Source organism: Gymnoscopelus braueri, assembly GCF_963280865.1.
Source record: "Gymnoscopelus braueri genome assembly, chromosome: 5".
NCBI classification, from domain to species: domain Eukaryota; kingdom Metazoa; phylum Chordata; class Actinopteri; order Myctophiformes; family Myctophidae; genus Gymnoscopelus; species Gymnoscopelus braueri.
This window is the reverse complement of record NC_137606.1, coordinates 53,303,294-53,318,552: the sequence shown is the minus strand read 5'-3', so window position 1 is coordinate 53,318,552 and position 15,259 is coordinate 53,303,294. Positions and strand designations below refer to the sequence as shown.

At 40.2% G+C, this 15,259-nt stretch overlaps 2 protein-coding genes across 2 annotated transcripts in view; both read left to right on the top strand.

Annotated features, from left to right (window-relative positions):
* Positions 1 to 15,259, top strand: part of LOC308086080 (uncharacterized protein) — a 499,718-nt gene that overhangs the window by 389,705 nt on the left and 94,754 nt on the right. The window lies entirely within an intron of this gene.
* Positions 582 to 12,689, top strand: lamtor1 (late endosomal/lysosomal adaptor, MAPK and MTOR activator 1). Its single transcript, XM_080428781.1, has 5 exons — positions 582 to 789; positions 4,844 to 4,989; positions 6,532 to 6,609; positions 7,994 to 8,117; positions 10,348 to 12,689. The coding sequence occupies exons 1-5, from the start codon at positions 748 to 750 to the stop codon at positions 10,438 to 10,440; spliced, it is 483 nt and encodes a 160-aa protein (XP_080284907.1). The 5' UTR covers positions 582 to 747; the 3' UTR covers positions 10,441 to 12,689.

Here is a 15,259-nt window from a genome sequence, read left to right as displayed (position 1 = left end):
CCCCAGGTTCGATTCCAGGCTATCCCAGCATATGCGCCGATGATATGAAATTTGTCCCTGAGCAAGACTCTTAACCCCAATTGCTCACAGGTTCTCATTGGAAACAAGACCGCAAGGACTTTCATGAACGACCTGTTAAAAGGAATTATCCTTATCCTTAACGCCATTTTTTCACCCTCGTTTTTTCCTGTTTACATTGAGTGTAATTCCGGGTTTCACCAGATGGGCGCGTCACTACCGCCCATTGGGAACTTCCGACAGAATGGGCCACAGACGGCATTAAAACACTTCTTTATTGAAAGATATGGATTATTACATTAAACTACTACCCCGTAGCGAGAGTTAACATTTGGTGCGTGGGGGAAAGCACCTTTATTTTAAATTTGTACATGTTTGGAGTGTCTACGGGGTATAGTGATGAAAGTCCCTGTGTCCATGGGGGGGGTGAACCCTACAACTCTCGTAGATTGAAAACGTCAGAATCATAAATACGTCTACGAGAGTTGTATTCTACAGCTATCACGTGACAAGGGCCTCACGGAGCGGAAGTGACGTCGCAGTGTTGTTGCTTTTATGGAATCAGAGCAGCTGCTGTCATGTGACTGAGCAGCTCCTCCGTTCTGTGTGTTTGACAAGATCAGCTGGAAGAGGAGAAGAACACCGCCATATAAAACACACACTTTTACACCCACTAACCCTAACCTCCAGACAGAGGAGGTGGTTGTGTTGGGTCGTAGGACAGACACCATGGGGTGCTGCTACAGCAGCGAGAACGAGACCACAGAGCAGGTAACGTAACGATGATGATGCTAACCGTGCTAATGCTAACCATGTTCCTCCAACTTCTTCTTGTTTCTACTTCTCCTTCCTCCTCCTTTGATTTTTTTAAAAATCGGAGATGTCATCGATCGATATCGTTGCGTTTTATCAGGGGCCAGGGGTTCTATATATCGGTTCCATCGGCCCCCCGAAATGGATCGATGTTATTGCATTTTTGTTTTGTTTATGCTTGAAGCTATTTTTTATTTATTTTTTACATATAAGATAGAAGCATCAGATTGCTTAGCCTTGGGTCAAGACTGTCATAGATGTATTTGATCGAGTCTGACTTTTACTTTCGTATATAATAATAATAATACATTTTATTTATAACGCACTTTACATTCTTACGAATCTCAGAGTGCTACAATTAAAAGCAAGGTATAAAAACAGCATAGGCAACAAAACAATTAATAGACCCAACTAGGCTAAACTAAGAGCCAAAATTTAGAAATAAAAACAAACAAAGTCCATAAAAATTAGAAAAATGCTTTTTAAAAAAAATATATATATATATATATATATATCTATGATATGCAAATGTTCAAATCGATCAAATACATCTGTGATAGTCTTGATCCAAGGCTACAGATTGCTCGTAGATGCAGGCAGGGCCCAGACACTTTGATAGCAAGTGTTAATCTGTTCCTTTGACTCTCTGGGAGTGTACCAATGGAACCAAATGGACCAGCAAAATATGATCAACTTGTACACACTCCCAGAGTTACTAAATGACCTAAGGAATTGTACTGAGTGAGTATAAACCCTAATGTTAGATAGCTGTAACCAACTACTATTTGACCCAACCCTCAGTGTTTGGAACCAACGTTGTCATTTAACTACAAGTTATTGTCAGTGGTGGAAAAAGTACTCAAATGTTTTACTTAAGTAAAAGTATCAATACAACATTAAGTTAAAGTCTGTTCACTTGCGTAAAAGTACAAAAGTTTTGGCATCAAATATAGTTGCAGCCCTGTGTCAACCGTACACAGACGTGTGTCACATCACATGACATGCTGCTGTACAAATACCATCGCAACAACTCTGGAAATGATGATTAACTCTCAGGCACCATCAGAGGACACGAAATGTACACAATAATATTAATGACTAGAAAAAGTGCTCCTCGGAGCACAGGTCTCCGCCAGGTCAGGTACGTTATTGTGGCCTCCTGGTGGCGCTGTGAAAAGGGTGCCATTTCTTCTTAGGCCTTTCAGGCAATCGGACACTGCAGTCATGATTTGAGGCATTTTGTTTCCAAAATGTGTTTTGCACAAATCGGCCTCCTGGTGGCGCTATAACAGGCCCATGTAAAAGATTTGGGGCAGAGGTTCTGAATTGGCATCCAGGGAGTGTGTGTTCGCAGTGACCGGGCCAGCTGGTCACTGCGGTGACTAGCTGGTCACAGACAGAAGGACGGACGGATGGACAAGGTGCAAAACATGCACTCTCGCCATGCCTTTCAGCCTGGCGGAAACAATAATTATTATTATTATTACTTATAAGTTGTTTGTGGTGTTGATGTTGTTGGTTTGATTTTAGTAGCATAATCAAAAAGGGGAAAAGTCAAGTTTTCCTTTTTAAACCATTGCTTTTTTTTTAATGAATAGTAATACATTTGTAAATTTGTCTCCCTGCTCTTCTATTGAGACATTTAGATTGTGTCAAAGGTCATGTCTCACCTAGACACAGGATCTGACATGAATTGTCATTGTCATAAGTTTATCCCCTGAGCAAGCAGGCAGGCTCAATGGTAATAAAATTCAGCACTTGCGCAGGAAATCAGTTATTTTTTTTGTATGTATCAGCATTTTGCAACATGGAAACAATTATGTAAAAATAATTGATTTCAAATAATTGCGATTAATAATTGTGACTGGCCAACCAACAAGTTTTCGTCAAAACTTTTTAGTGCAGTGCAAAAACGGGTGAGGGCCTACCTAATGTAGAGCTCAATATAGGGTTTAAGTGGTTAATAAAATATAATGAAGGGCAGATTTAATTTGGCTTAGTACTTCCTTTAGCTAGATTTTTTTCTTCTAATAAATAGGGATGTTCCCTGAGTTTACAATGGAGAGGAATTTACCCCAATTCGTAATGCACAGAGATGCTCAAAAAGATATGATGAATAATTACCAACATATCCATACAAGTAGTCTTTGTTCGACTTTTTACACTCTTGCTTTGACAATTGTTCCGCTCCCCCTAAAGAGTTAATTAGTTAGGAAATCTGAAGTCTTGCGTAGCCACACGACCAGAGATCTCCACCCACCGATAAGGTCTGGGGAAATCTAAGTTCAACCAATGGAATTGGAAGGGCGGAGAAAACCACGCTAACAAAAACAAACGTATGATGACCAGTGCTTTGGAAAGCAATCCTGATACTGTCTGTCCCAGTATACAGGACCTCTCTAAAGTCTGCATTGGTTCTGTGATGCCTGTTATATATATATCTATATTTATATATCTCTCACTGCTGTCGGGCAGAAACCTCTTATCTCCATATTATAACTTTTTGTCAATGTCCCAATATCATACTACAGAGTCGCACAAAAGTAGCAGATCTACAAGCTCGAAACGCGGCGCGAAGCGACACGTTTCAAGCTTGTAGATCTGCTACATTTGAATCCTGAAAAGCAACAGTTTTGGACATATGAGGTAAGAGGTTTCCACCCGACAGAGACCATATTATATATATTTTTTTCAAATTGCTTCCACTCCCACTTCCACTTCCACGCACCTTTCACCCCATTCACAGAATTTAGATGTTGGCGTATCAGACGACAGAGATCTCTGATCATCTACTTACGTAAGACTAGGAAATCTGTGATACCAATCTAATGTAGGCTGTGGGGGTTAAATGAACTCCTTGAAAAGGGTGTCACAAAGTGACAGAAGACACGGACACCCTGTCCTGCTGGGCTGGTTGCTGGGTGCTGGGTTAAGACAAGAGAACAGTGGGAAAAACAATAGAAACTGCACACCAGAATGCTGCTCCCATCGTGTATGTCTTTATGTATTGGTAACATGGTGCACGATGACACATTGAACACCCTGCCTGTCCCAATAGATTATTAGAATAGTGCATTACAACACAATATTTTGCCCAGCATTATAAAAAAAATTACAAGCCGCCATAAAGCTAGAGGCGTCCCTTGTCTACTTAACCCATTAAAACCAGGAAAACCTCTGCGTCATTTTAGATTGTAACCACTTTAACCATTGAGTTATACTTTGACAATTCCAAAATAGTGGATCTACAAGCTTGTAGATCTGCTATTTTTGATTTTGAGCAAACAGTTTTTAACTCAAATCTTCGCTTCATGGGGTCCCTGGAACAAAATATTTGGAGATGGGGGGGGGGGGCGGGGGGGGAGGTCGGCGGCCAAATGCATATAATTTCGAGGGTCCTTGACATAAAAACGTTTGCGAACCACTACAAAAAGACATTTGTAGAATCGGCCTCAGGTCTTAATGGGTTAAGGAAAGTTACAAATAAAAACGGGGACAAGAGATGCCCTATGGCAAGGACAGAGGATGTCCCTGGCCTGTACACAGGCACAAAATGAACCTATATAGGACAGACCATATCACCATACATCAGAGTTCCATGCATATACATACTGTAGTACAGCAAATACTTGTCTAAAATAAATGTCTTAAACAAATATGAGAGACACACAATTGCAATGATCAATGTATTTTTGTACATGATGTTTAACCTATGTTCCTATCCTATCCTATACTATACTATTTACTATACTATATAATTGGAGTAACCTCTGTCTGTCTTGGGTGGTGGGTGGGTCGTCGACCAGGTATGGGCTAGTATTATCTAATTATCGTTGGCATTTTTAATAGTGTCTTAGATTTAGACTGACGAGTGTCAGTAGTTGTTTGTATGAATATTGTATGTTGTGATGTTTTATGTGGACCCCAGGAAGACTAATAATGGCAGTGGAATAAAGAATAATAATGTCTGCTCTTTGACTGTAATATAAATGTATGTTTTGTGGTTGTGCAGGATCAAGACGATGAGCATAAGCGTTTGATCGATCCCAACCCCGACAGTAAACCCCCCAACGGGACTGACTGGAGTCCTGCCAACGTGCCCTCGGCACGCACAGACGAACAGGCTCTCCTCACATCCATCCTCACCAAGACAGCACTGTAAGACATGGCTCTATTTTTACTAATTACACCATCTCCTACACCAGGGGTCTTTTAATGTTTTTCAGGCCGAGGACCCCCTAGCGCACTGGTTCTCAATCTGTGGGTCAGGTCCCCACATGATTTTGGGGGGGGGGTCCCCAGATGACAGTGAAGTGACAATTTAAGGACTTTTTAAAAGACCTTTTTAATCCCTAAAAAAAGAAAGAAAGAAAGAACCGAAAAGAAAAAGACCATTACTGCATCAAAAGAAAGAGGCAAAATCCTCCTATAATTCTACAAAGCTCTGTGAGCGAGCGTGGTGGTGAGGCCAAAATCTCTTCTGCCTGGTTCTCCTCAGTGGCTGGAGCAATTGATCTGCACACAGCCCATTGACCATTACCATGTGCACCTCAGCGAAGCCCGTTTTTCGATTTCCCCAACTGTCAGCTGTTTATTCGCGTTTTTACGTAAAAAGAATATCACCATGGTTACGGCTGCCCAGCTGTGTGGCGACCCAGGGGGCTGCGACGGGACGTGGGGGGGGCGCACCGCGACGGGACGCGGGATAACTCCACGTTTGCAATTACTTTGGCCTGCACACTTCACCGGGAATGGTCTAGTAGCAGATCTAAATATTGTGAAAATAGCTATGTGGAACCGAGTCAAATTGAATGTAATGCCTCAACTCCTACATTCCAAGTGCTTATCATGGTGGGGTGTCCCCAGTTGAAATATGATTATTTTGGGGGGGGGGGGGGGGGTGACGGCCTGAAAAGGTTAAGAACCACTGCCCTAGCTGAGAGAGAAATGAAGCGGGGAACCCTACTACATAAAATTGTGTTGCAGATTAAACTTTTTCTTAGATTTCATTGATGGCTGGCTTCATAGATTCATGTTAATGTGTATTTTCAGACATTTAACCACTTAAACCCTCAACTTGACCTTTGGCTATGTACTTAGTCTGCTCTTTTTTCCCTCATACACCAAACCTCTTTGCCGAAAATAGCTGATCTACAAGCTCACAACGCCTCGCAGCGCTGTGAGCTTGTCGATCTGCTGTTTTACGCCAACGTGCCCCTCAGAATAGGGATTCTAGGGTTCAAGTGGTAAATGTGAAAAAAAATGGTCCTATCGCACAAAGCTTTGGCGGCCCCCCTGTAACTCTGAGGACCCCCTGTTGAAGACCCCTGTCCTACGCCATCGCTTCTAAACATGGGGTCGGGGACCTCGCAGAGGTCCTTGAGGGGGATCCAGGGGTCCCCTGCTAAACCATCGATAGTTAGGAACCAAATGCACCCTTGTGCAATTGTAACCCAGAGAGCGTAAAAATACTCATTGTACTTGGTGTAGATTGGGGTCCCAAAGATTAAGGGGGGGGGATCTGTGGCCTAATGCATAAAACTAGGGTTCTTTGAAATGAGAGAGGTTGAGAATCATGGCTTTAGCATATTCACTTTAGTTTTTGGTCCTAGTAAGATGTGAACTCTGGGCCATGGTCTGTCTGTCATGTACCAAATGAGTGAATAGACAATGTGATTGATTGATTTTCTCTGTCTGTAGGAACATCATCGATGTCTCGGCCGCAGACTCTCAGGGGATGGAGCAGCATGAATATATGGACAAAGCAAGGCAATACAGGTATGTGGTGGATGCTCACTCATGTGGTCATTATTGTAAAGCTAAATGACGCTTTGGTAAAGGTTTAGGTTGTGTGTGTATATATCTTCAGTAGTTGCTCCATTGATGAGAAATTGATATTCCAAATTGTGTTTTGGAAGAATCAGCTTGGTTTGTGTTTGTTTATGTGCTAAAAGAGTGACTTTGAGAGCTGTTTCACTTCAGTCCCAAGTCAAAAAGGATATTATTTTGGAATATCAATTTCTAATCAATGGAGCAACTACTATGCTCTTTGGTGCAAGGGTGACAAAATGAATGGCACATTTCTTTTAAAGGGACTACTACATGGCAAGGTTAAAAAACATACATATTGTGGCAAAAGTCTTCATCAGGGTGACTAAACTCAAAAAGCAGCACAAACAAAACTTATAAAGGAAACAATCTCATTGGCTCATTAATTAATCACTCAATCTAGTGTGTTAAAGAGCCTATGAGGTTGTTTCCTTTTATATTTCTATTATAATATAAAAAATATATAACAATTTCTATTGTTTGTTTGGCTTTTAGGTCTAGTCACCCTGATGAAGGCTTTTGCCGCAACAGCTCTGTGTTTTTAACCTTGCCATGCAGTAGCCAATTTATAATGAAGGCTTTTAAATATTTTCCACAGGATTGCCTTGGTTACGTTTTTTTTTTTTTTTTTTTTTTTGACACATCTTCGCCGCCCCAACCACCAAAGAAAGACCCACAAAGACTAAATGAGTGAATGAGGACGGCACATACTAGTGCAATTATTTTCTGTACGGGTTGCATTTACAAAATATAGTCATAAGAATAGAAGAAGAAACAAAGGGAAAAAGTCAGATAACAGGACAGCAATATAGAATATCCCCGTTAGGCAAGTATAAAGAGAGTAAAATTCTATTTACATTGTGGGTTAATCATCAATAGGCCTACATTTTACAGTAATGGGTTTTTTCAATGACTATTGTCTTGTTTTGTGTCTATTTGGTTCACATACCTTCCCAGACAGTGTTTTTTTTCTTTTTCTTATATTCCCCATTAGGGATACTAATAATAATAAATAATATTTTCAGTAGACAGTTTTGTACACAAATTTGCACCACAATAATTGTTCTTACTTGCATGTCCGATCAAATAATTTACAAATGTGCACTTTAACCACTTGATGAAACCTGGCATCTCTATTCTGGTGCGAACATTTGGCAAAAATAGCCGATCTACAAGCTTGTAGTTCTGCTATTTTCGGCTAAGAAACTAAAGGGGGGAAAAAAGTACCCGACCAAGTATACAGCCCTGGGGGGACCCCGGTCAACTAAGTAGGTTAATAAAACGTACAGGTTCTGTTTGGATAAAGCTTTTGTTTCGTATGTTTGTGTTTCAGTACAAAGCTGGCCTTGTTGAGCAGCACTCTGCCACAGAAGAAGGCCTATGCTCTGCCCTCTCTCACCAGCCAGCCACACCAAGTACTGGCCAGCGATCTGGTGCCATATTCAGATGTTCAGCAGGTGAATGTTACGCACCAACATGTTTTTATAAATGCAGAAAATGTCAGTTAAACTTAACCCCTTTTAAGGTGACAATTTAAAAATACAATTTAGGCATTTTAGCAGACGCTCTTATCCAAAGTGACTTGCCGTGCAAGTAGCCTACAAACAATGAACCTAGCATCCGTCTAAACATGCTCTAAATCACATTCTTAACAGTCGTGGTCCGGAAAAAACAAACCTAAGAAACAAAACAAGGGAATGAGTAACCGACCATGGGTCCGACCAAGCGGCCATGGCTGAATGATTAGAGTAGTGCCCACTGCTCCTGTTACTTAGGGTGGGTTAAATGCAGATACCTCATTTACCTCATGTATGCAAATATACAGTGACAAATACCACAAAGGAGTGTGGAGCATACGAGCGGAGCTGAGCGGGGGGGAAATGCCGCTCCTTGCTCCAGGGAGGCTGTTGTCACACTCGCTATTCGCCCATGTTGATCCCTCAAACATAGGCCTACTGTGTGGATTACAGAGAAATGTGAATTAAATCTTGATCAGGGATGTGTGCACTTCTGTTGCAGTGTTGAGGATTTGTTTGTCTGTCCGTGCGACCGGACGGGGCATGCTCAAACATGTGGTGCGCGGCCCCTGAGCGGCGGGCGGTCCTCGCTCCGAGTTCGCTCCTATACCTTTTTATAAACCCGCTCCCCGCTCCCTGCTCCGCCCGTATGCTCTGGTGTGGACTATTATTATTTTTGTATTATTATTATCTGCATAGTAAACCCACATCAAGAAGGGATACAAGGAGAGAGAAGTGGGGGAGATTAGCATGGAATGCCAGGGCTCTGTTATTTCAGTGAGCAGCTTAACCACATTAACCCTGGCGTCCCTATTTTGGGCAAATTGTATAAAATGTTCGAATCTCTTAAAAAAATATGTAAACAAAAAATAGCTGATCTACAAGCTCACATCGCAATGCGTTATGAGCTTGTAGACTATGCAACTATTTTCCCTATTTGTCATACAATGAAGTATATAGGGCTTAAAGTGGGTGTAAGTGTTAAATAGCTCTATATTCCCATAGTAATCATTGCTATAAGCATGTGCGGAATGTCCTTGATTTTATCTTCTTTGTGTGAAATGTATCTGCTGTTTTAGAGTTTAATTGTACGGTTTGTGTTTCTGTTGATTTAATTATTAATTAATTTGAATGGCAGTGTTGTTATCCCTATTGTCTGTAAAGCACTTTGTGAGTTCTCTCTGTGAGAAGTAAGAAAATGTACTTACTTACTAGTGTTCAGTAATGCTTTTTAGTGAACAGAAAATTGTAATGCACTACACTATCCAATCAGGAGAATAAACTATAGAAGTGATGAAACAAAACGCATGAGCAGACATACTTAGCGTACATCAGCACGTCTCAGTCTCTAGCCTGTGTTCACAGCCGTCATCTATGCAGATATTTGCACAGTTTTGTGGAACTTTAAAACATTGGTTCTCAAAGTGGGGTCCTTGGGGGTTCCAGGGGGTGAACGTAGTTAACATAGCGTCACAATAATTTAACCACTTTATCCATTTATACGTTGGCTATTCAAAAATAGCTGATCTACAAGCTCAGCTTTTACATCAGTTATTTAAAAAAAAATAAAACTTTATTTTTATTTATTTACATAAATCTCTTCTGGGGGTCCCTGGCACAAACCCTTTTTAGATGGGGGTCCGCAGCCAAATATATATCAATTTGGGGATCCTTTGCACAGAAACGTTTGAGAACTACTGCTTTAAAATATCTACGGTTTCTGACAGGGGGGGATGTTTTAAGTGAATCTATGCAAATATCTGCGCTTATTATCACTGTAAAGATAAGACCATTATTGAGCCCGGCGGGGTAAATGCAGTCGCCAATGGCAAAATGAACTCGATCATAAAAAGGCATGCACTCTTTTTTTTTATTGAATACTTAATTAACATGCTAATTAACAATGCAGGTAGTACAGTCAAAGGTTATGCTAAAAGAATAACACAAAAAGACCCATGCAGAGGCTTGTTTCCATCGTGGGCCTTTGTCATTTGCCCAGTAGAATCATATCAGCTGATCTACTTCTGATGTTATGCCCATGTGCGTCGCTCACTCTAGAGAAGTAGTTTGACGGGTATCCGGGCACTGATCCTACTCCTGTTGCTCATTTCGTATGCATGTTTTTGGCATGGTTCTGAACAGTGACTACCACGCTTTTCTGTTCTTGCAGGTGTCCAAGATAGCAGCGTATGCATACAGTGCAATATCTCAGATCAAGGTGGACGCGAAAGAAGAGCTGGTCGTCCAGTTTGCCATCCCCTGATTCAGCGTCTCTGGCCTGCATATCCTTCCCACCATCTCTCTCATATCTCTCTAGGAAATAAAATCACAATATTCACCCATCTTCATTAACTGACATGCCTGTCAAGTGTCTAAAGCTACAATCCACAATTATTTTAATGAATAAAACGTTATTTTAACCAATCTGTATGGCAGAGTATGTTAATACAATATAACTAGCACATCTGCAGTGGTAAGAGGTGGTCTTCCCTACGCTTCCATTGAGACATTCAGACCCTGGTGTCGGGTAGGACACCAGGTTGACAATGTCGGTAAAGTTATTTGAAGCAGACGATGCAACGGATTTGGATACTAGCTGTAGCGCCATTTTTATTTTAGTTCTCTGTTTGGATGGAGAGACAACGGACATCATGGAAATTAGGGATTGTAGCTTTACAGATGCTCATAGATAAAGTGTTGTCAGGACAGTCTTGGTTGTTTTATAATTTTATGTTTAGCATGACTGAATTTAATAATAAATCGCCCTAAAGCTTCTTGCTTCACAGAGAAGCGAACCGGGCCTTTTGTTTAGCTGCATAAACAGGCAAGCAACGCAGCTTTACATAAATCCAACCACAGAAGAATTGGTAGATATCCGTTCTGGTTGGTAAACATTCATTCCTAACAGTTAAATGTCAGGACGTTAAACAGGAATTGCGATGACAAAATGGAAACGCAAATTAGGTTTGGCCAGTGACATCACACAAGCCCATGGCTAACAATACTTTAGTAGTACAATGTTTTACTGAGTGACTGAGGGGTGCATGGGGTAACACGACTATTGATTAGTTCTCACTGTGGATGTCTAATATCCTTGTTTTGGATTCCTATCATGACACCATCCACCCATTCTTTGCCCTAATGAAGGCAATCAAATTTGCTCACTTTTGTAGTGATTTTGGGAGCTTGCAATTGCTCTAGTCCTGTTCATGTCTTTGACAAGAAGTGGCAATCGGACATGAAAGAGGAATCTGGCCATGCCGCACCTAGAAATATAGTAATCAATAGAACAAACCACATGAGCCCTAGCACCCCCTTTTCTGGATCATAATAGGCAAACATTTTGGGGAACTAGCTTTAATAATTTCTTCAAGCTCATAACGCATCAGGACGCATTGTGGGCTTGTAGATCGGATATTTTCGCTATTTGACGTATATAGTTTAAAGATGGAGTCATCAATTCTAACTAATTATCCAGAGAATTTGGTTCATCCCGGTGGAACATCTATTGTAGATGTGATTAGCACTGAGACACCTTGTTCATAATTTGTATTCTAGACAGCAAATTGTTGTCCGGTTTGAGGTGACATCAAGTGCTGTATGCAGCCGGTCTTTGCTGAGTGAGGGATGTAAAGATAGGCCAATCTGTGCCAATTGGGGTGGGGGGGAGCAGGTTTAGACACGTTTTGGACGCCTTGCCTGAGTAGTTTACACCGATTGAAACGTTTCATCTTTTTCTAGCTCAAACTAATCAAACTGGCAGCCCCCTTGTATTCATATCCCATAACTTCATATATTTAATTGCAGTGGTGACAGCAGGTCAACAAGGGGATGGAGGTTGCAGGTTCAGACAACATATTGACGTATTATTGATGTTTTTTGATGCCTTCTTTGTACAGAATATTGTGGTTAGTTCAAATACAAATACAGAACGTAACCCTGAAATGGATTGTACGCAGGTCCCCTTCGTAGGGAGTACTTTGTTCACGATTTGGCTTGAAGTCTTGGGATTGAAAAGATTTTTATGAAAATAACAAGAAAAAACACTTAAAATCCCAGCCGTGTTAGATTTTTAAAAAGCTTGAGAGTGTAACAAGTTGTTCATACCGTATGGATCAGAAAATAACTGCCATTGCAGCATGAACGTCTCCCACTGTCCAGGCACAGATGACCTTAAATGATTATTTATTTGTTTTTCTTTTATTTGTATGATATTTGTGCTCTTTGTGGGAGAGCATAAGAGTATGTGTGGACAGGGAGAGCCTCTCCTGGGTCTGTAAAGGGAAGATCTGCAAGGCTGTGATGACTTTTCAACCACACTTTTAGTTTGGGCTTTTTTTTTTGCAGTGTGGTCTTAGCGTTTTGTTAGGTTTCTGTTTGTTTGTTTGTTACTTTGAAAATGTATAATACTACCTGGATTATGTTTGTCATTTCTTAGGCTAGCACCAAAAAGGTTTTAAGATTTTGTTTTGGTCATTTAATGCATTAATTAAAGACTTTAAACATAAAGACTGTTAAGAATCATGGACAAATTGTGTGTAAGTGTGTGTGTGTGTGTGTGTTTGGAGAGCGGCTGGTTGACAAAATCGAATAAAGTAATCATAAAGAAACCAAAGCAATGATATTCGGGTTTATCATTCTAAAATATTACACGGTAGACTAGGGGTTCAAACCGTTAACTTGACCAATATTAAAACATTAGCTTACAAAAATGGCACATATTTGCCATAATATTAAACCTGCTGTACATGATATTTGTGGTTGAAACAAACAAAAGTGTTAAAACCATAAAGCTCTATTTAATGTGATAATAATCATTGCAATGGTGTTTGTTCAGTAACAGGGGTCTCACTGTTTCTCCAACTCTTTAAATGTGGGTTCCCAATTCCATCAAATCGGATTCAGTTTTACAGTTTTCCAATTCCAGAATTCAATATAGCATGTTTTCTCTTCAAGAAGATACAAAATCAGAAATGGAACCAAGTAGAGTTCATTTCATAAACACTATTGCAAGGGGTCATCTGTAAGGTCACTGTAATGAGGAAATGATGTAGATATGTGTAGTCCTGTCACAGATAAATCATATTTCCATTAGTTCAATGTTGTCCACGCTCTTTAACCTTTCAACCTGGCCTCCTTTATTTTACATTACATTACAGTCATTTAGCACTGCAGTCATTACAGTCTTTTAGCAGACTTGGGCAACAATAATCAAAATTGCCATTAATTTCCAAAAATATTCTAAAATAGCTAACAGATCTACAACCACTCAACGTGTTGGTGGGGTGTGATGTGCTGTAATCATTTAGATTGTTTATTTCTCTCATTTTGAAAAGTATGAAATTAAGTAGTGAGTTAATTGTGTTTTTGACGTTGCATATTGAATACAATCCTTTAAGGCTTTGCAAACAAAAACGGCACAGGGCAAATGTGACAAATAACTTAAAGGAGGACTCGTTCCGAATAATTAAAAGACGCTTTTTTCGCTCCGTGAAACTGGTGTGGAAGCTTGCATTGACTTTATAAGGTTTTTTTAAAAAACGTATTATTCGCATGAAAAAAATCGCCCCGGTGTGTAAGGACCTTAAGAATGCGACAAAAACAAAAAAGAATCCATGGATTCAAGGCTTCATAGGGTGTGCAATTGATAGAAAATAAGTAATTTTTTGGGTGAACTCCTCCTTTAAATATACAAATAAATGTATAAATAATGTACTATGGCCAATATCACAATTATTGTATGACAATGAATCATCAACTCCAATTTCATGATTGTGACTGGCCTGGGTGTGGGGTTAGACTAGACTAGAGTCTGCCTCATGTGTCTCAATTATAACATTCAAGTCTGCTTTATTTTCTGTAAACACATTTTTATTTTTCAACACAAACTCTTGATGAGATAATATCTACAGTAACTAGATTTTAAGTATATAAATAAGGCATGATATACAGTACGTACAGTATGTAGACTAAAATCACTGTGAAAATATACATTGTTTTCAAATCAATCAATCAATCAATCAATACCGTATACCAAGAAATAGTGTCCTCTGAGATTAATGTCATGATTGCATGCACCAACAGTGTACTCTGGGTGCATTAGGTTCTTTGAAATGGGTTGTCTGCACCATAATGATGTTATTACACAGGCTGATATTTTAGTCAGCGAAATGCATGGTTCCAGTTCTCTTAAATGTGATATGGACCTCAGCAGCGCCAGTTATTGACAGAAATCACAGGTTGCATTAAAGCTTCTTTCTGGTTTATTTCTACCATCTCCCAATCAAGGTGTTGGCTCTCATGCAACTATTCCATGGCATCGACACAGTAGTACGGAACCTAGGGATAGTTTTCCGACTCTCTCTCGGGTTACTTGGCACTATAGATAATGAGGGTAGCATAGAAGTGTGCATAGTTGAGCTGCAAAATGCCAAATGTTGCCGTTATATACACATCGTTATTTTACATCATCTAGAAAAGTAAAAAATGTCTAATCAGTCGATTAATACTTCAGAAGGGTTAGAGTAAGAATCCAAACTAATTTGACACTATAGACAATGAGTTACATGGATCTCAAGTTACTAGACACTACAGACCAATGGTTCTCAAAGTGGGGTCCGGGGACCCCCAGGGGTCCTTGGGGAGGGGTTACCAGGGGTAGTTAATGTAGCATCACATTAACTATTCAAAAATAGCAGATCTACAAGCTCACAGCGTGTCACTAAGTGCCACGCTGCAAGCTTGTACACCTGCTTTTTTTCTTTTTACATTTCCTAAAAATCTTGAAAGTGTTTTGCATTTTTTAACACAAAAAAATCTCGTGGGTGTGTCCCTGGCACTAAACATTTTTAGACAGGGGTCCACGGCCAAATATATATATGAATTTGGGGGTCCTTGGCGTGAAAAAAAGTTTGAGAACCACTGCTAATAGACAACAAGTTACATAGAATCTCAAGTTCTCAGACACTATATGGATCACTAGTAACCAGTGCAGCCAACCGCTGTCAGTGAAAAAGTCAGTGGCCGATGATGAAGTGTATCCGCCCATAGATATGGAAACCTACACACCTCATTGGCCGCTG

What these genes read in the sequence shown, in the direction of transcription:
- lamtor1 (XM_080428781.1), top strand. Translation starts at nt 748, where the DNA reads ATGGGGTGCTGCTACAGCAGCGAGAACGAGACCACAGAGCAG. An exon ending in ATCCTCACCAAGACAGCACT is followed by an intron (nt 4,990 to 6,531) that starts GTAAGACATGGC and finishes CTCTGTCTGTAG; the next exon opens with GAACATCATCGATGTCTCGG. An exon ending in GACAAAGCAAGGCAATACAG is followed by an intron (nt 6,610 to 7,993) that starts GTATGTGGTGGA and finishes TTTGTGTTTCAG; the next exon opens with TACAAAGCTGGCCTTGTTGA.